Below are 21,913 nucleotides of genomic sequence, written 5' to 3' on the forward strand. Positions count from 1 at the left end.
AATGGCTGCACCTCCATTCTGATTAGCATGTTTAGTTTGCACTTCGCAACTACTACTGGTAGGTAACTATAAATCTACACACTGAAAGCTAAACTGGTTTTGCTCACATACATTACTTGCATGTTCACTGTTATGTAGTTTTTGTTTCAATAAAGTATGTGAAAATTTGTGCTGAGCTTTACATGTTTTTGTGTTTTTGTAAAAAACAAATGTAAAAACATTATTAAACCCCATCAAGAAACAGTGCAACTTAAGCTCTTTTTTAATGTGTTTAAATGATTTTAAATTTGTAATTCTGTATTCTTTGTTATCGTCATGGGATACATTGCTGAATACATTTAAAACCTGAGTATTTCATATTTAATTGTCAAATCATGGTAACAGCATATATGTTCAACTCTGATATCAGTGTTGAACACAGCTATTATGAAAATAGCTTACAGCAAGTTTAAAGTATGTGTGTGTGCATGTATGATTGCATGCTAGTCTGTTTTCGTCACTTAAAAGTCAATCTGAAATATTTCAGACTATTGAAAAGACATGAGTGAGTTTTCTATGATTCTCAATGCACAATCAGTAGATGGTTGTCTCAGAGTCACAGTGAGTGGGCAGAGGGCAACACAGTGAATGCCAGTGTTGAAGAACTGTTGTTAGGACCGTTTTATTGCTGGGGTAACAGCCTTATTTCCATCTGTCTCAATAACCTAATTTCTGCCTAGCTAACTTAAACAATTAAATGCCAAATCTATAGTGGTTAGGTGTGGATAAGCAGGCAGAATATACAACATTTGACTCTAGCTGTTAATTTGACTTTGTTGCAGCTCCTTAAAAAGATAAATATGCTGGAAGAAATACAATGAGCTGAATGAGTTTTGGATTTTGTTACTGAATCACAGTTCACTGCACTTACACAATAAAATAAAGCCGTTTGAGAATTGCCTAAGTTAAAGGGGTATATTTTACATTCATCAGAATAAGGTATGTACATGTTGTCGATTTCTTTTAACAGATAACCAACAAGCTTATAGCTTATCTCAATATAAAGCACATCACAAGCAAAGCCATTTTAGCTTTCAAAACGTGGATTTTATACAATAGCGACTGTGGTTAAGTTAGTTTCATATTGGACATCCAAAAATAAATAAAACTGTATGAACTGACTCTGCAGCAAACAAAGAACAAACTACAATCAAATATGTTCAAAAAGTGTTTCTGTTAATTTTTATTCTGTTAACGCTATTTCTAAAATGTGAGGTTCATTTGGGTTGAAAAGCTAAGGGAGCATGTAAAAAGTGACATTTTGTAGTAATTACCTAGTGGCATGTACCATTAGCTACAACTGTATTAACTCCTACATTATGGGTACAGTAAAAAGATATATTGTGTCTAAAATGAGGAATGTAAATTTCAATATAATAAACGATGTAGTAGTTACTTAGTGACATGTACCACCTACTACACCTAAATTACAGAAAAAAGCCCTACAGTACCAAATTTAATGCTAAAAGCCCACCGAGGCTGAATGTTAGCACAGACATGAATATCTATCTAGGGGCTATGGCCAAATGATGAATCGGCACCCTGTCCTGGGTATTGCACATGGCGTTTCCTAGTGGAGACACATTTTAAAAAAATGGAAAACTCTACAGAGTAAATAAATGCTTGTATGCTTCTAATGAAGATGGACAAGCATCTTTGATGGTAATAGATATAATGATTTTTGTGATAAAAATGTATTTGTATAAATGATTTGTATAATCTTTTATATGTTAAGCACTTTGATCTCAAAAAGTGCTATATAAATAAAGATTTTTTTTTTCTTTTGTAAACGCGTTATCTCTAATTCAGGTTCATGATGACCCAGAACACGACACAACAAAACACCCTGGACAGGAATCCAGTCCATCACAGTCCAGCAATATAAATGGCATTATTAATATTATTATTATTGCTTTGCCATACTGGTAAAGAATTATATCTGGTCAGTGTTTTTTATCACTGTTTTCAGCTCTTCCCATATGTCTCTGTTTGGTACTCTTGGTACCCTGGCAATAAGAGTTAAAAAATTCAGCACAGGAACATGATGACAAAATGTGAGATCACATACAGTATTTGTAAATGTGCCATGCTGTACTGTATAGTGTGGTAAAACAACTGGGGAGCAAACCACTAAACATGTACCTGTAGTATAGTAAAATTCTCCAGTACACTGTTCATCATATATTTCTCTGGGAGATGTTTAAGTTTATGGACAAAGTTGATCATATATTCACAGAGAGGTGATCTGTGGATTCTAAATACATATCGCCCGTTCTCAAACCGCGCGTACTCCGTCTGTCAAAGAGAGAGAGGAAGAGGCAGAAATATTTCTCATACTGGTAACCTTAATTAGAACTCACATAACATTAAGTGGATGTGTTCAGATATATAAGCCAATTTGGGATAATGCGATTCCTTTGTGACTTATGAGCATAAACACTAATGTGACATGAAACCTGATAAAAGATTTTATTACAGTAATATCTTTGCTAATCTAAATCTACCAAAGCCACTGGCAATATTGTGCTCTATATTTTATTCCCATTGTCCCCTGTCAGCTCTTACCTCCACTTTCTCCACCACCTGCTTGCCGAAGGAGCAGACTTTAGTAGAGGAGGTGATGATCATATTCTCAGAGCTCTCATACTGGCTTGAGACGCCATAGAAAAAATTACTTTCATCGTGGAGGTTCACGCTCAGATCCGCCTGCACCAACATAAAGATAATCAAGTTAATCATTTTAGAGCTACCGCCAGGTACGGTGCAGTGCAACAGATTCACAGTGTACATTCAGCTCGGCAAAAATATCAGCTTAAGTTCAAGCAAAAATATTTGGCAGCAGGTTTGTGAAGTAATGCTTTTTGTGATATGAATTCAACCAATATATCTAAAAACTAGGGCTGTCAAACGATTAAAAAATTTAATCGCGATTAATCTCAGAATTTCATATAGTTAATCGCGATTAATCGCATTAAAAAAATCTGTGTAAATGTTATAGAAAACAAGGATTTTTAAGTGAAATGTTACAATTAAAATGGTGAACACATTTTATGCTAAATGTACTGATGTTAAAAACTGCTGGGACAAGAGAAAACTGTAAGGGAGTTTTATTCACTCACATACTAGGCAGTAATACTATCCAGCAGAGACCCTTGACTTCGTATATACTGTATGTCAGATTGTAGGTTAAAATGTCTCCATCAGCAAACATTGTAGATCAGCGGTGCTTTAGGTGGGATAAGGCGTAGTTATTGTAACAGACTTTTCTGTGGTTGTATCGTGACAATGGTTTGATGGACGTTTCTACACGAAGTGAGTGTGTTTTGACCCTTTGGGGCTTCCATAGTTCATGGAATAGCATGCTTGGCTAACGCGATGACTCTAGCTGTCCGCTATTCGGTACCGTAACAGAAAAAGTAATAAAAGTGTTCTGCTCCCGACAACTTGTGAATATACCGTGTATTTATTTCTTTTTTAAGAAAGTGCATCACTACGACGCTCGGTTACATTTGAGAAACGCCGTCTTAATGAGAGATGCCGTGCAAGGTCAAGTCTCAACATAAACTACAGATGACTCGCAGAGCCAAATAGAATTTGCGTTAACGTCACTATTTTTTTAAATCGCGTTAAATTGAGATTGCGTTAATGCGTTATTATCGCGTTAACTTCGACAGCCCTAATAAAAACATTTCCTATATGTGCAAAGCTTTATTTCACTTCTGTGGTCTGAAAGCAATCCAAAGCCATTTCTACACATTACTTTAAATTTTAAATATTTTTATCTTCCTCCTCCAGTATTTCAATAGTCCAGAACCAGGATCTAAGTGTAATTCCAAGGCCTAATTAAAGAAATTCAATATTTGCTGCTAATATTTTGGATGGTTTCTTTCTAGGCAACAACGTACAGCTCTGACAAAAATTAAAATAAAGCTAAAAAATTTCTTAAATCAGCATTTTCACATGTTTGTTATTTCAGTTTAGTGTTTGTTGAATTCCAACACAGGCACATCTCAGTCTGCTTAATGAGGTACTGGTTAAATGATCATCTGAACCAAATCATTTTTAGAGGAAAGGTAGGAAAATCCCTGCTGTGGTTATTATCCCTTTGCAATAGGATGGCAAATACAACTGAGTGGCAAAAGCAGTGGTAGTAGAACCTCAAAAGTAACTGGGATAAAAAAATAATTTCCCAAAAAATGTTCAAGTTCAATTCTGTCTTTACTGGCAGAGGGATACAATAAGTGTAAAGTTGCTGAGCTTTACAAAAGACCTTAAGGATTTGGCCATAGAGGACTAGAGTAAGCTCATCTTCTCTGATCAGTCCAATTTTTTAGCTTGGACAAACACCTGTAAGTGGAAAGAATGTCAGACAAGCCACAGTATCTTGCACCCATTATGAAATTTTGTGGAGGACCAGTGATGAGGGTGCCTCAGCAAGGCTGGAATCAGAACCACATATAAGATTATCCTGAATAAACTCTGCTCTGCTCTAACAATGTTTCCCAACTCTGGGGATTGTTTTTTTTTCACAGGACAATCTCCAGACTCGAACCCTACTGAAAACCTCTGGAATGTTATCAAGAGAAATATAGAATGCTAAAAGCCGTCAAATAAAGCCAATCTGCTTCAATTTTAGTTAAGCTTAAGCTCAGAAAAGTTACCTGAGTTTATGTACTAGGCTGATGTATGGGTTAGGCAGTTTTAATTGTCGTGTGTGGACGCATTCATTAGCAATGTTCATTTACAACAATTTATAAACTATTGTCCATTTTTAACCTACAGTATGTGGTGCTACTAATTACAGAAGCATACCCGTTGTTAATGTAGTACCATCTGGAGGATTAAAAGTCATAGGCGTTTAGTAGTTGTTTTTTAGTTCATTGAATTCTTTAAATCTTTTGATAATGATATGCACTTTAGTGGGTGAAATACAGTGGGGTCAAAAAGTATTTAGTCAGCCACTGATTGTGCAGGTTCTCCTACTTAGAAAGATGAGAGAGGTCTGTAATTTTCATCATAGGTACACTTCAACTATGAGAGACAAAATGAGAAAAAAAATCCAGGAAATCACATTGTAGGATTTTTAAAGAATTTATTATATTAAATTATGGTGGAAAATAAGTATTTGGTCACCCACAAACAAGCAAAATTTCTGGCTCACACAGACCTGTGACTTCTTCTTTAAGAAGCTCTTCTGTCCTCAACTCGTTACCTGTATTAATGGCACCTGTTTGACCTCATTATCTGTATAAAAGACGCCTGTCCACAGCCTCAAACAGTCAGACTCCAAACTCAACCATGGCCAAGACCAAAGAGCTGTCGAAGGACACCAAGAAGAAAATTGTAGACCTGCACCAGGCTGAGAAGAGTGAATCTACAATAGGCAAGCAGGTTGGTGTGAATAAATCAACTGTGGGAGCAATTGTAAGAAAATGGAAGACATACAAGACCATTGATAATCTCCCTTGGGGTCAAGATCTCATCCTGTGGGGTCAAAATGATCATGAGAACGGTGAGCAAAAATCCCAGAACTACACGGAGGGACCTGATGAATGACCTGCAGAGAGCTGGGACCAAAGTACAAAGGCTACCATCAGTATACACACTACGCCGAGAGGGACTCAAATCCTGCAGTGCCAGGCGTGTCCCCCTGCTTAAGCCAGTACATGTCCAGGCCCGTCTGAAGTTTGCCAGAGAGCATATGGATGATCCAGAAGAGGATTGGGAGAATATCATGTGGTCAGATGAAACCAAAATGGAACTTTTTTGGTAAAAACTCAACTCGTCGTGTTTGGAGGAAGAAGAAAAACCCAAGAACACCATACCTACTGTGAAGCATGGGGGTGGAAACATCATGCTTTGGGGCTGTTTTTCTGCAAAGGGGACAGGACGACTGATCCGTGTTAAGGGAAGAATGAACGGGACCATGTATCATGAGATTTTAAGCCAAAACCTCCTTCCATCAGTGAGAGCATTGAAGATGGAACGTGGCTGGGTCTTCCAGCATGACAATGATCCCAAACACACCGCTCGGGCAACGAAGGAGTGGCTCCGTAAAAAGCATTTCAAGGTCCTGGAGTGGCCTAGCCAGTCTCCAGACCTCAACCCCATAGAAAATTTGTGGAGTCCGTGTTGCCCAGCGACAGCCCCAAAACATCACTGCTCTAGAGGAGATCTGCATGGAGGAATGGGCCAAAATACCAGCTACAGTGTGTGCAAACCTGGTGAAGACTTACAGGAAACGTTTGACCTCTGTCATTGCCAACAAAGGTTATGTTACAAAGTGTTGAGCTGAACGTTTGTTATTGACCAAATACTTATTTTCCACCATAATTTACAAATAAATTCTTTAAAAATCCTACAATGTGATTTCCTGGATTTTTTTTTTCTCATTTTGTCTCTCATAGTTGAAGTGTATCTATGATGAAAATTACAGACCTCTCTCATCTTTCTAAGTAGGAGAACTTGCACAATCAGTGGCTGACTAAATACTTTTTGGCCCCACTGTACCTAAAGTACTTGCAATTGCTTATTTAGGATTGCTTATCTTAAACCCATCCTTTCATAAGGAACTATGCCTTTTCTGAATGCTTTCTTTAAAACAAGACTACATTACCTTTTAATTACCTGTCCTGCCTGTATTGGGCATTTTATAAAAAATTGCCAGGTTCCTAGTCTTAAACTGCACTTTTCCCCAACTTTTTAGGGATATGGGCAGAGAGCCATTTTAGAATAAGTGTATATTTACGAAGACATTTATGCTACGTTGCTTGTCAGCCAGGTCTTCTTGTCCAAAAGTTTGTAAAACAATTCAAATCTATAACAGTGAAGGCTGTTATAGTAGCATGCTTGTGGCATATGAATGCCCATGGTTTTGGCTACATAGTGTATAATCAGTACATAAGTACCAGGGGGCTGCTTTTTGTTCCACAAGAGGTTGCTACAAAACCGGTTGCATTATATCAGCATTGCCAGCAATCATGTACTATCCTACTACTTTTCTACTTTTGAAGTAAACCAGACCTAACACATCCTAGTTTCCAATTTCTCTGACGATGATGACCTAACTAAAGAGTGTCTTGCTTGGGCACCTTGCAAAGTCCTGCCACTCACTCCAGCCTAGTTCATGTTGACTTAGCTTTGGTCACTGATCTGGCCGGCTATTCATCGCATGCCACCTGTCTGCAAAACCTCAGATGACTTTGGCTGAGTTCAACAGGTGGATTATCACATATATCATCTGTGCATATACATACGATGATATATACTGCCCAATCTAAAAGAGATATAGCAATTTGCAAAATGTTGATACAGTAGATGGATCTTAGAGTGACACCTTTAACCACTGCAAGCTACATTTTCATCTTAGCCCATATATAAGAACACATAAAAGCAGGTTTACCTTTTCCCCTCTAGCTCCCTGCCTAATAATGCCCTATTATAACCCCCCGTCACCTTTTCCTTTTCCATCTTTATCTCTTGCTTTCTGTTATTCCCTCATTTATCTTCATTTCTTAGCTAAACCCGTACTCTCCTGCTTTCTCTCTTTCTGCGAGGGAATTCATCCAATTACAATCAACATCCCACAATGCTCCAAATTGCGTTACGCTGCCCAGCTCCCTGTGTAACAATTTAGCACGGCCGGCTCAAATCCGATTGCTTTGGCACTTCAAAAGCGCAAGGTGATCAGTTAGGACACGGCTGCGGGGCACAGTGCGAGACAGTGGCCATTGCCGGTGTGCAAATTTAATCTAGAATGCCATAGCTTTGGAGTAGTGCCAGGAGGCCTGTCAGTGTTGTCATGACAACTTCTGCCTGTGTACGCCCAAGTCATGACCCATTCTTATGGGTTTGTATAAGAGCGCTTATTGATTAGAGAATTGTTGGCCTGGGTTTGTACATAGTGCTTAAAGTCTTGGGCAAAATGCTCTAAAACTGCATGTGTAAAAAGTGCAAAAATGCAAATGAAAAAAAGTAAAAGAATAGAAAAAAGCTGGGACAGGGCAAACATAAGAGTGAAAAGTTTATAGATTATTTGAATTACACCATTTTAAACATTCTGCAATAAGCAGGTGAATTCGTAAGATATCATGATTGTCTGTGTCCCATCTTTTTTTTTTGTTGCTGTGTTGCAGGCACAAAGTCCAAAGTTATTTATTATTTAGTGAAAACAATGTTTTCTTTGTATTTTTGTCAGTTAAACAAGAGTTTTCCAGGTGTAAAGCGTTCTCACTTTTAAGGAGAACTTAAAAAATTACAAATTCATGGTTTTCCATTTTACAAAATGTCCCAACTTTTCCTCAAATGGGATTTAAAGGGATGACAGATTTGTGAGGATTTGAAGGATGGCTAAGCATCTGTGCCATCATAGTTTTAGAAGTGTGAGCTTTAAGCCACAGGCGGACCTAAAAGGTCAGATAGAGAGCAAAATTCATAGTTCCATCACATCAACTATGCCAGGTTGTGCAGGTCCTGTGAAAGCAAAGCAGCCCCAGACCAGATCTAGTGGGATTTTTTCTGGCAAACGCAAGACAAGCCTTTGTGTTCTTTTTGGTCAGCAGTAGTTTGTGCAGTGCATATCTCCCATGGATGCCATTTTTGTGTCTTTCTTAGTGTAGAATCATGTGAAGCAAGTAATGCCTGCAGTCCTTTTGATGTTTGTCTTGATAATTTTTGACCTCCTGGATGAGTCATGATGCGTTCTTGGTGGTATGTTGGTAAGCCGGGCACTCCTGTTTCATGTTTTCTTGATTTTTGGATAATGCCTCTCACTGTGGTTCGCTGGTGTCCCAGAGCCTTAGCAATGGCTTTGTAACCCTTTCCAAACTGGAAGATTTCAATGTGCTTCATTTATGACCATCTTCCCTGCTTTACATTGCCAGACATGTTTTATTTAAGTGATGTTTTGATTAAACAGGTCTGCCAGTTTTCATGCAAAGGTGAGGCTTGTAAAATTAAACCCAACTGTCAAATAAATCACTTTCTCACATGAAGCCAGGTAGGGCTGAACAGCATTTTCTATTAGTAAATAACTTCATATAAAAAAAAAAAAGCATTTTGAATGTACTTGGAGTGAGCTTAGTAAGTGTGGCGTAATAGTAAGAGCCTGAGTTCAGGGGGTTTGAACTCTAGGTTGAGCTCACAATTACAGAAGATGCATGGCATTAGGTAAACCTAGCCATTGGTGTGTGTGTTTCGGGGGGTGGCGGGTGGGTATGTATCAGTGCATCCTTACTATCGGTACGAAGCCTGTAGGAATAAGAGGGTTACGTCCGGAAGGGCATCCGGCATAAAAACTGCACCAAATCAAATTTGCTTTGCTCCTAACAGGAGCAATCATTCATTTTCTCTTTACTTGGGTTATCTTGTCTAATATTCAAAGTAATTTGATAATGTGAAACATTGTGTGACAAATACAGAATAAAATAGAAAGGGGGCAAATGGCTGGTTATAATATTGTCCACTATCCCTAAAGGTAAAGTGCAGATTTGTGAATGTCGAAACATACAGCATTTCACGATTATTATGAAAAATAGTCCATTCATAAGTATTAACATCTGACCACCCCCTATTGTTGTTTGTTCATGTGTGAGATACACTACCATGCCACTGTTTGTTGTTTTATTTTGCTATACAGTCTGACAAAGTGTCATAATTGGAACATGATTTTAATTAGCAATGAACCAATAAAACTCACCTTTGTTTGTGATTGTAATCTGTTTGTCTGTCAGTCTATCTATATATCCATCTACTCATGCACGAAGCTTCTATAAATAGATGGGTGCATGTGGTTTGGGATGGTGTAATAGTAAGCATGACAGGTGGCCAAGCTCAGATTTCTCTGGTGAAAAACTAGTGCCTGTCACTCTCTACATCCCAAGGCCCGAGAGATCTACAACATCCCGTCATCCCTCTCTTTGTACCCACTGATCAACTGTCTGCTTAGCTAGTGTAAAGGAAACACCCAGACTAACGTGCAACCATTCCCTAATGAGTTCAGATGTTGCCCGGACGTGTAATGGTCACATGTCTCTCATAAATGGCCATTACAGGTGTGAAAAAGGTCGTTAAGTTCATATCACATCCTTTCCTTAATACATCTGTAGGTCTGATAACCTGATAATCATCAGCAGCCTCTTCTGTAGTCTAATTATATCAGTACCCTCTGTACTTAAGGGGCAAATTACTCACACATAAATGTTTTTGACTAAGCTCACCCAGAACTTGACAAGAAAGAAAGCACTTGCAGGTCCTTTCTCAAACAGCTCCTTCAGTCCTCCTTTCTTCTCGGGGAACTTGTCAAAGATCTGCCGGATGTCCACTGCTTCCAGATAAGGGTCAGAATAGGTCGGGTTGGACTGACCGATGTGCACAAACAAGTGTTTGTTAAACTGCTGAAATCAGAACACAGAGCAACATATATCATAGGTAAGTAACATAATTGTGATCAGAATACAAAGCATTCTGGATATGATAGTGGTGCAAATTTGGAACAACTGAGGTCAACTTTAATGTGAACATACGGTAGCGCACAATCGAATTTAGGTTTTTGTTAAAGTGAATACATATAGACTCACATTTTCTGGGTCCTGCGGTTGCTCCAGGAAGGCAGAAAACTCCAACATACGCAGTTTGGAGCTGGCTATACTTCGACCCTGCCAAGGTGGGGCACTAGGGGACATAGACAGACCTGAAGCACTCTCATAACCTGACAATTAAAAAAAGAAAGGTGAGGCAAAATATTCCTCATAATTAAAGTAAGAAAACACTCAGAATTTAGATCTTGTAGGAAAGTGATATGTTGTGAAAGTGAAGATAATTGATATTGTATGATGAATCTGTCATACAACAAATCACACCTACATCACATCTGGAAGAAAATTTACATTTATAACATTTAAGCTTCTGTGTCTTTTCTTCCAATAGTGTTGGGGGAGAATTGTTAGATTTGAGATGATTCACCATAAATGATTTTGCATTAGTGACTTATTATAGAGCCAACAACACAGGGGGCAGAATAAACATGCCACTATATAAAAACATTTCTTGGTGCTCCTTTAATATGTCTGCAATGAACTGAATGTGGAAGTGTTTTTGAAGGGATTTTTATAAAGTCGATACCTCACAATAACAAGAGGAAACTTAGCATACATGATGAGTAAAAAGCACCAGGACTCTATGATGCCAATATTGTTATTGTGCTAGCTGATTACGTAGATTACACCACGGTGGTGCCACCTGCCTGGTTGTCATTTAACAGACACATTAAGTCATGTCTGAGGGAGGGGAGGCCAACTGGGAAATCACCTCAGTGCCACTGCTATCGTGACTCCTATTGTCTGCTCCGCAAGGCCAGTGAGGCTGTTATGCAAGTGGCTGGGATCCCCGGGAGTGCACAGAGGAATTGAATATATCCAAAATTGGGACATTGCAAATATGATGGTAATGGTAAAAAAAAAATAAGGGTAAACATATATCTGTACATGATTTATAAGACGATGATTTATAAAGTCTGAAGTCTTAAGGATGCACAAACCTGTGATGGAAGGACATGTGGCTTGCATAATGTAGTTCTGTTGTGAAAATGGTTTGATGCTAAATGGACAGGAGAAAAATATGTTGTTTTAAAATAATTCATAGAAATTGACTTTGTGGTGCCTCCAATAATAATTTTAGAAAATCTTCCTTACTCCTCTGTGGGTGCTGCTTGACCTGAAAGCGCTCCATGCCAAAACTAGGAGAAAAAAACAATTAGACAATAATTATACATTATTATACTGTACATGGTGAAAAGATGATGTGGTTATTAGCCAGACAGAGCCAGGTTTGATTTTATTGCCTAAACTCACCCCTCCAGCAGTTGGGTATGCAGGCCGTGTGAGGCCCTGCAGGGTCATTTTGTTCTGGAAAGCAGCCGGAGAAATAATCTGGGCGGACGACATGTTGGCCATGCTTTGGAGAGCCTTGTCTTTGGCTGCCTGGTCCTTTTAAGAAACAGTAAATAGGGGTAAAATTATCAGGTATCTACATGTACAAGACTGTAATGTATAATACAGATGACGAAACTGTCAGAATCAATACCAAACACTGCCCTGTTGTTGATATTCTGGAAAAAAATCCCACAAACAGCTTATTACTGTTTCTACACTCACTGTCCATTTTATCAGCTCCACTTACCATATAGAAGCACTTTGTAGTTCTACAATTACTGACTGAAGTCTTTTTCTGCATGCTTTGTTAGCCCCCTTTCATGCTGTTCTTCAATGGTCAGGACTCTCCTAGGACCACTACAGAGCAGGTATTATTTGGGTGGTGGATCATTCTCGGCACTGCAGTGACAATGACATGGTGGTGGTGTGTTAGTGTGTGTTGTTCTGGTATGAGTGGATCAGACACAGCAGCGCTGCTGGAGCTCTGTGGTGGTCCTGTGGGGTCCTGACCATTGAAGAACAGGGTGAAAGCAGGTTTAAAAGGTATGTAGAGAAACAGATGGACTACAGTCAGTAATTGTAGAACTACAAAGTGCTTCTATATGGTAAGTAGAGCTGATAAAATGGACAGTGAGCGTAGAAACAAGGAGTTGGTTTCAGTGTTATGGCTGATCAGTGTACATATAAAAGTGCCCCTGTTAAACCTAGAGAAATTTAATTCAATACTTAAAACATAACATCTCCATCTTTACCCAGACAAAACTCTGTGTCAGAAATTGGTTTACCATTTGAGTTAGTTTCCTCTCATTTACATGAATTTAGCTGCCAATTCCTTTAGCATATATTTGCTTTAATTGTGTGGTTTCAATGGTTGTCAGCAGACACACACAGCATCATTTTTTTTATTATGACCTGTAAAATGCCTTGCAAACACTACTAGCAGACAAGCAGACACTGTTAACGCAGCACACACAAGTGGTTTTCTGATTGCTTCCCTAACTGCCAGTGTTGCCAGATTTTATTTGAAAGTAGCAGGGTCATTGCCAGGTTTTCAAGTATCAAGACATTGCAAATAAAAATACGTCAAATGCCACTCATAATTTATAATCACAGACTTGTGAGATATCAGCAGTAGTAGGCCATGTTTAACTGGTTTAATATTGTGGAAATGCTGAACATCGACTGTTTTTCATGAGTACTGGATGTTTGGGTGGTTTTTCATGCATTTTGGCGGACTTTGAAACACGTTATCACTCACAATTTGGCAACCCTGCTAACTGCATTCAACTGACACCACTGGTAGTGCACTAATAAGAGACTGAAGCCTTCTCACCGATCTTTAGGCCAAAATGCCTCACAACTTTCTTTAGACTTTCAATTATGTTAGACATAATGTCTGGCATGTATTTTATGTATTTATGTATTTTTATTTATTTGTATTTTAATTAACACATTTACAGTGTATCACAAAAGTGAGTACACCCCTCACATTTCTGCAAATATTTTATTATATCTTTTCATGGGACAACACTATAGAAATAAAACTTGGATATAAGTTAGAGTAGTCAGTGTACAACTTGTATAGCAGTGTAGATTTACTGTCTTCTGAAAATAACTCAACACACAGCCATTAATGTCTAAATAGCTGGCAACAGAAGTGAGTACACCCCACAGTGAACATGTCCAAATTGTGCCCAAAGTGTCAATATTTTGTGTGACCACCATTATTATCCAGCACTGCCTTAACCCTCCTGGGCATGGAATTCACCAGAGCTGCACAGGTTGCTACTGGAATCCTCTTCCACTCCTCCATGATGACATCACGGAGCTGGTGGATGTTAGACACCTTGAACTCCTCCACCTTCCACTTGAGGATGCGCCACAGGTGCTCAATTGGGTTTAGTCCATCACCTTTACCTTCAGCTTCCTCAGCAAGGCAGTTGTCATCTTGGAGGTTGTGTTTGGGGTCGTTATCCTGTTGGAAAACTGCCATGAGGCCCAGTTTTCGAAGGGAGGGGATCATGCTTTGTTTCAGAATGTCACAGTACATGTTGGAATTCATGTTTCCCTCAATGAACCGCAGCTCCCCAGTGCCAGCAACACTCATGCAGCCCAAGACCATGATGCTACCACCACCATGCTTGACTGTAGGCAAGATACAGTTGTCTTGGTACTTCTCACCAGGGCGCTGCCACACATGCTGGACACCATCTGAGCCAAACAAGTTTATCTTGGTCTCGTCAGACCACAGGGCATTCCAATAATCCATGTTCTTGGACTGCTTGTCTTCAGCAAACTGTTTGCGGGCTTTCTTGTGCGTCAGCTTCCTTCTGGGATGACGACCATGCAGACCGAGTTGATGCAGTGTGCGGCGTATGGTCTGAGCACTGACAGGCTGACCTCCCACGTCTTCAACCTCTGCAGCAATGCTGGCAGCACTCGTGTCTATTTTTTAATGCCAACCTCTGGATATGACGCCGAACACGTGGACTCAACTTCTTTGGTCGACCCTGGCGAAGCCTGTTCCGAGTGGAACCTGTCATGGAAAACCGCTGTATGACCTTGGCCACCATGCTGTAGCTCAGTTTCAGGGTGTTAGCAATCTTCTTATAGCCCAGGCCATCTTTGTGGAGAGCAACAATTCTATTTCTCACATCCTCAGAGAGTTCTTTGCCATGAGGTGCCATGTTGAATATCCAGTGGCCAGTATGAGAGAATTGTACCCAAAACACCAAATTTAACAGCCCTGCTCCCCATTTACACCTGGGACCTTGACACATGACACCAGGGAGGGACAACGACACATTTGGGCACAATTTGGACATGTTCACTGTGGGGTGTACTCACTTATGTTGCCAGCTATTTAGACATTAATGGCTGTGTGTTGAGTTATTTTCAGAAGACAGTAAATCTACACTGCTATACAAGCTGTACACTGACTACTCTAAGTTATATCCAAGTTTCATGTATATAGTGTTGTCCCATGAAAAGATATAATGAAATATTTGCAGAAATGTGAGGGGTGTACTCACTTTTGTGATACACTGTATGTTAGCTAGGAATAATAATCACATTCGATAGAATAATTATTTAATTCAAACTGCAATTTACAAATACACACTATAGTAAAAAAAAAAAACTGATAAACAAAAGTCTTACGTAAATCAGATTTCGCTGGTGGCCTTTAAAAGGGGTTGGGGTTGGGAAGTAAACATTATTGCCCTGCCAAAATGCAGCTAGTGTTAACAAGCAGCCTGTTACTTTTGGAGGTCAAAACAACAGCTAGTACTGGAGCATTATAAAACCACAGACTTAAAGAAGGTTAAAAAAAAAACACTAAACACATTATCTAAAAAGTACACAAACTGTAATCATCTGTGATGTTTGAACTCAACGACTAATTCTGAAGTCCTTAAATACTGCATTATGGTTGGAATATTCAAACAGATATAATAAATGATCTGAACAGAACCAATGAATAAGAACAGATATGGTTAGCGTGTGAAGCATAAGCTCTAAAGGGAGTCGTCCATGGGTAGGCTAAACAGCTGTAGAGTCCTTGAAGCATAACAAGCCAATGCATTCTTTTACCCTGACCGGACAAACACTGCATCCATAACTGAAATATGGGCATGTGTGAGTGCCAGTCACTGTTCTCAGTTTCAGAAATGTATTTAAAAGGCCTGTCAGTGGCTAGCCTTGTGACCAGCTCAGGGCTCTGACAGCTGGGCTAAGATGGCTGATGGCCAGTGGGAGTGTAAGTGAACCATCCCGTGCAATAAAAGACATGAAAGCTCCAGAGACTGAAGAAGGTTGAACTTGACCCTACTAAGGGGTCAATGCGTGAATGGCAAATGTCACATAATGGATAAATTATGCATGTATTTATGAGCATAGTAAATGTGTAGCAGGGGTAAGAATTTGCTAGTAGGTGATCCATCTCAGGGGAGCCACTACCTTCAGTTTCACCTGTATCTCCCGAGCTTTTCTCCGTGCTAGCACCTGGATATGACTGGACACCTGTGCAAGAGACCAAACTTTCTGAGTCAGTTGCTTAAATGCTGTTCATACAATAATATATATATATATATATATATGAATGTACTTTACTGATCAATAATACACATAATACATTAAGAATGAAAAGAGTTAATAAATGCAGGCTGTTCTCCTCATTTAGGCTTAATTTATCATTGTTCTAGATGAATATTTCTGATATAAAGGTAAATCGACATTTTGAACTAACATACTGAGAAAAGTTTAATAATAAATTTGAATAACTAGTATAAACGACCATTTAACTACACACTCTATAAAACATTTACATAAGCAAATAAACATTTTTAGTAGACATTCTTAATTAATAGAGTACATTTAAATGTTAACAGCCCCAAACCCATGCCGTTCTTCCCAGAAATGTACAGAAGTACCCCCAGTTGATTCGACTTTTTGCACACTTTTTTGTGGTTGTTGATTTAATTTTGAATGGATATAATTGCAATCTGCATGTATTAATCTACACTTAATCACCCAAAATGAATAAAGTATATACCTGTTTTAAGAGGGTTTTTTTAAAGGAATAAAAATAATAATAAACATTCAGACCCTTGGTTGTGGGACTCCAAATTGTGGTAAAGTGCACCCTGTTTGCTTTAATTATCCTTGAGATGTGTTTAGAACCTGTTGTAATTTGATTTAATTGGACAGGGTTTGGAAAGGCACATTTCTAAAACTATAATGCTCCCAATCTAAACTGCATTGTCAGCACAAAAAAACAACAAGCCACAAACAAGCCATGAAGTCTAGGGATCTCTATGGCATTCATGCAATAATGTCTTGAACAGGGAGGTAATAAAAGAATGCAATGGTCACTCTAAAGGAGCAGAAAGGCCCTGTGCAGAGATGTAGGATTGACTGTTGACTATCTCTGCAGCACTTCATACACCAGGCCTTTATAACAGAGTGGCAGTGACTGCATGGTATTTGACTGTATGTAAAGGACTTTGGAAACATTGGGCAGAACAGCTAGCACTATGTCTGAGAGAAGACTGGCACTGCACATCACCTGGCTAATACCATCATTCTATGGTCTTGCTTCTCTACAGCAGGGACAGGGAGACTGGTAAGAATTCAGGGATGTCTGAATGCAGCCAAATACAAGCACATCCCTCAAGAAAACCTTCTCCAGAGCACACAGAAGCTCTAAGGTAGACTGGGGTAACAGTTAACCTTTAAACATGACAATAACAATACTGAATGGCTTTGGAGCAAATATCTGACTGTCATTAAGAGACCCAGCCAAAGGCCATAGTTAAACCCCATCGAGAATCAGTGGAGAGACCTGAAAGTGGCAGTTAACAGACCATCCAATTTGGCAGAGATTGAAAGGATCTGCCATAAAGAATAGGATAAACTGCCTAAATCCAGATGACTTACAACTGTAACCACTGCCAAAGAGGCTTCTACAAAATATTATAATGTTAGTGTCAATGTGGATTGTGAAAAAATGATATAATAATATAATCATGATCCAATATGGATGAAAATAATTATGATTTCTCTGTAGAATATTCTACTCTTGCAATAACGTGTGATTATTTTTGTGTAGTTTGTTCTAATAAGTCATAGACATTGGCACAGTGTTTTTAGGAATAGGTGACTGATCTCTGTTTTTCCCAAGCAGTCGAATTCCAGCATTTGCACATCATCCATCCCACCCCTGTCCCATCATCTCCCTCTGTGACAAACAGCCCTAAGCCTTCCACATGTGACCAATTCTGGATAAGATGTTGCTGTATCAAATGCTTAAGGGAGTGCTATCAGATTCCAGTGGCTAACATGGGTCACCACGTTGTATTGCGTCTTGATTGTGGGAGAGAGGCTCCTAACAAGCCAGCCTATATGAGGTGCTGAAGAGGGAGCCCGATATTTGATATAGCAGCATCTGTGTGTAGGTCCTCGGGCATAAATCACATGGCTGTGGAGTGTTTCAACACAAAAGCCCACAGGGGCCTAATATTCATATGTTCACAACACTGTGGCTGCGAGTGTAATTAACTTCCAATTTATTTCTTTTTTATTTTATCCCTTTCACTACTGACTAAAATTAGCAGCTACATCATGCATACAATACTTTGTTTTAAACATAGCAGAGCAGTATCTTACCTGTTTTCTTGTTCGTGTCTTCCCTGTTCTCAGTTTGATGTAGCGTGCTATTAGTTCATTCCTTCCTGGAAAAAAAGGCTAAAATTAGAATTAATCGTGTTCATCGTGTCAATATGTTACATTATCAGTATCATAAATCTCAGTCCTGAGGTCGCTAGAGATGTTTATATCAAACTTCTTAGCTATTTATAACTTCAAAGTGAGTAAATCATGGTTCCAAATACAGCTGCATAGGTACTTTCTATCCTGTTGATTACCACTTATTAGCATGTATCACTTATGACAATTCAGTTTTAAAAAATTCCCCAAAACATGAAGTGAAAGATTTCAGATAGTGGATGGCCAAATTGAAGGTGCATCACTCTGAAAACTATCTACAAAGTCATGACAGTATATGTCCAAAATAGACAAGTGCATAAGTGTTAAGCAACAGCGGTCACTTTACAAAACTGAATGAGCTCATCTATGACCCAGCCTTAACAAAAACCATATGATAAGCTTTACAAAGCTGAAATTCATGACATGACTGCCATGCAAAACCATTTTATATGAAAGAACAATGTGTGAATATGCATAACATGATGTAAGAAGCACAAAAGCTGGACCTATAAGTGAAAGAGCAAAGTAATGTTGTTTGGTAAGTTATCTTTTACATTTGGTTGGGTTGGGTTTGTTTAAAAAAAGCCAAATAATACAGTGGAGTGATTAGTTTATTCCTTTAACCCTTATTCTATCCATGTTCATGGACACAAAGCCCTGCTGACAGTCTGGTAGCAACTACGGCGGTCACTATTGATTTTTTTGATAATTGACTAGTTTCTTTCGATTTATAATCCAATAGTTGATATCTTATGGCCTTAAAACAAACCACAGCATGTATAGTGTGTCTTCACAAAATATACAAGTCTCTCTTCAGAAGATTTTTAGATTTATCTAAAGTTAAAAAACGACTTGCAAGTGTAGGGAAATTAAATGCATTTGATTTCCACCAACACAGTATTTATTTTTTTTACCTTCCTTTATTTTTCATCACCTACATGCAGAAGTATGTAAAGACAACATGCTATAATGACTTATAGTACTTGTCTAAATGAATTTATTGGAGTAAAAATAAAAGGAACCCAGTAATAGTTCAAGACAATAGCTCAGACAAAGCAACAAGCTTACTTTTTGTGTGTAGACAAGGGGTACATTTTTAACTGTATTACTTTTAATCATAATTCATATTTACTGATGATAAAAGCACTCAATATTAGTTGTCAGTAACTGCACTTTTTAATCATTCTACTATTAAAATACCAATTTCTACTGCATGACACCAAGTACATGATTTGTTACTGCTTTTATTTGTATGCCAGTAATGATGTCAGAACCTCTCTAAGTGGAATGAAATGAGCAGATTTTTACTTTGTGTTGTTACAGTAAATATGTTAAAATATTTGACATTGTATATAAGATAAATAGAACAAAACTGTGTGGATGCGGGCTAGACAGAGAATGCCACCTTAAGCAGTGGGTTATGAGGCAACCTTGCCTCAGGAAAGCTGGATAGCAGCTGGTGTGTATGTCAATGTTTATAGAATATGCCTTTACTCCTGCCATAAATCATCAGGACTTGTTCCCTTAGCTGAGCTCCAGTTACCAGCCTGGAAGATTCACAGCATTAGCCATGTGGTTCATGGTTCCCTAAACCCTACAACCCCTAACCCCTTTTAACCTTGAGGTAACCCCTTCAAACGCCCAATATAAGTTCCTTCAGGGGGAAAAAGATGTGTATTGACCATGACCATGCAACTTTTGGAGACATCAAAGGATTTTAAGTGGACAAAGAATCAGAACCTATTTGCCGCCTTCTGATAATCAGAAATTATTAGTTTTTATAATTCTTCTACTTATAGTATCATTAGGATTTGGGTAGCAATCAGGTTTTATATGAAATGAATGCGAAAATCATTTGCATAGTGGTGACAGCACTGAGGAAGTTGAGAGCATGGTCTACCTCATGGCAAGGTAATCACAGTAAAGAGGATCCCACCAGGCATTTGCCAGGCAATAAAAGTACCTGGATTAACATTTGGAATGTCAGCCACAGTACATGCTGTGTGGTCCTAGGTTCTGCCTTTCATGTCATTAAAAAACTTAAGGAGCTTATAAGACACCCTATGTAAACAAAGAAGTTTAAATACTTATTTATGTTCTGCTTTTTAAAAGATGTTTCAAACCAAACATAGTATGCACAACTTAAAATGCAGACAATTGTTTGTACAAAAGTACAAACCCAATACCAGAATAATTGGGACAGTAGGAAAAATGTAAAAAACAGCCATAATTTTCCATAATGTTCACATGTATTTGATGTTTTTGACACATATACACTGAAAATAACACAAATATAATATAAAAACACTGAAATACAATTGAAAAACAGTTAAAAATACAATAAAACCCGCACTTTAGCTTTACTTCTTCATTGTTTTCTTACACTTCCTAATCGTGGATGCTTGCTCTTGGAATACCGTAATCCGTTCAGTAAAGGCACATTCACATGAGAAGTGACAAAATCACTTTTGCGCTTTTTCACTTTTTCCACAATAAGTTTTGTGCATTGTGAATGCACCTTTACTGAACGGAATACGGTGTTCCAAGAACAAGCCTCCACAAAGCACAAATAAACAACAAAAAAGTTAAGGTAAAGTGCAGGTTTTATTGTATTTTTATGTTAATTTTAACTGTTTTAATTGTATTTGAGTGTTTTATATAGACTTATTGTACTAAAACAACGAGTGATGAATTTCATTAGTGGAGAAAACTTAAGAGCAGTAATAATTAAGAAGTTTAGTGTTCCTGTTTCATTCTTTTAATACATTAATCCACGTTAAGCTTTATTTTTAACAATAAGTGTTTTAGACCTGGAAAAGTTGATTCTCACAATTTCTCAGAACCCCCCGCTATAACACAAGTGTTTAAGTTATACAGTGAGGAAAATACTGTACAGCTAAACACAGAGTGATTTTGATTGTTATTTGTCTCATATTCACACTCTAATGAACAAAGCAGCTGTTAATTGTTAATTTTGAATTAAATATAAAATTGTAAAAATAAAAAATAAAAACCTTAATGTTCCTTTTATCATGATGCCATCAAAGACTAATACCAATTTTTTAAACTGTGTTATAAGCATCACATTTGGAAATAGCATACATTTACACAAAAAAAATCAATGCAGTCGATAATATGTGTCTTTTATCACATAATTTAATGCCCCTTTTTATGTTTTTTGTGATTCATTCTCTAACCACAAAAGTACAAAGGAAAGATTTGCAATATTTTACTGAAATTACCAACTCACTAAAGCCTGGATTTAAAATCACCCTGGATTACAGGCTCACAGGCTGACCCAGTGTTGAATGAATTTTATTACTGTAACACATAATGTGACTCAGTAGTGTGTTTGGCCCCCACATGCACATGACGGTGGATAGTGCCGTAGGGGATGTCCTCTCAGTGCTGGATCAGGGCATCACAGAACTCCTGGACCGCCTGTGGTGCTACTTGGCTACGTTGGATGCATTGATGCATAACATTACAGAGGTTTACATTTGGATTCAGACTGGTCATGCTGGATGATGATTCAGGCAGCATATCGTTCAGCATGCTTCTCCTGTTCCTCCTCACACAAAGATAATAAACTTTAAGGTTAGATTTCCTGATACAGTGGTAGAATGTGTTAAGTAACAACAGTTTTTAAAAGTCCTCCCGGGCCATGTGGCTATATTTAT

At 38.3% G+C, this 21,913-nt stretch overlaps 1 protein-coding gene across 1 annotated transcript in view; it reads right to left on the reverse strand.

The window, feature by feature from the left end:
- Positions 1–21,913, reverse strand: part of LOC134321443 (transcriptional enhancer factor TEF-3-like) — a gene marked incomplete at its 5' end in the record, with an annotated part of 36,798 nt that overhangs the window by 1,709 nt on the left and 13,176 nt on the right. Inside the window, 9 exons of the mRNA XM_063003234.1 lie at positions 2,182–2,334; positions 2,605–2,745; positions 10,257–10,433; positions 10,617–10,747; positions 11,576–11,634; positions 11,730–11,773; positions 11,889–12,023; positions 15,927–15,989; positions 18,135–18,199. Coding sequence (XP_062859304.1) covers positions 2,182–2,334; positions 2,605–2,745; positions 10,257–10,433; positions 10,617–10,747; positions 11,576–11,634; positions 11,730–11,773; positions 11,889–12,023; positions 15,927–15,989; positions 18,135–18,199 — 968 coding nt within the window. The remainder of the gene's footprint in view (positions 1–2,181; positions 2,335–2,604; positions 2,746–10,256; positions 10,434–10,616; positions 10,748–11,575; positions 11,635–11,729; positions 11,774–11,888; positions 12,024–15,926; positions 15,990–18,134; positions 18,200–21,913) is intronic.

This window comes from Trichomycterus rosablanca, chromosome 1, assembly GCF_030014385.1.
Source record: "Trichomycterus rosablanca isolate fTriRos1 chromosome 1, fTriRos1.hap1, whole genome shotgun sequence".
NCBI classification, from domain to species: domain Eukaryota; kingdom Metazoa; phylum Chordata; class Actinopteri; order Siluriformes; family Trichomycteridae; genus Trichomycterus; species Trichomycterus rosablanca.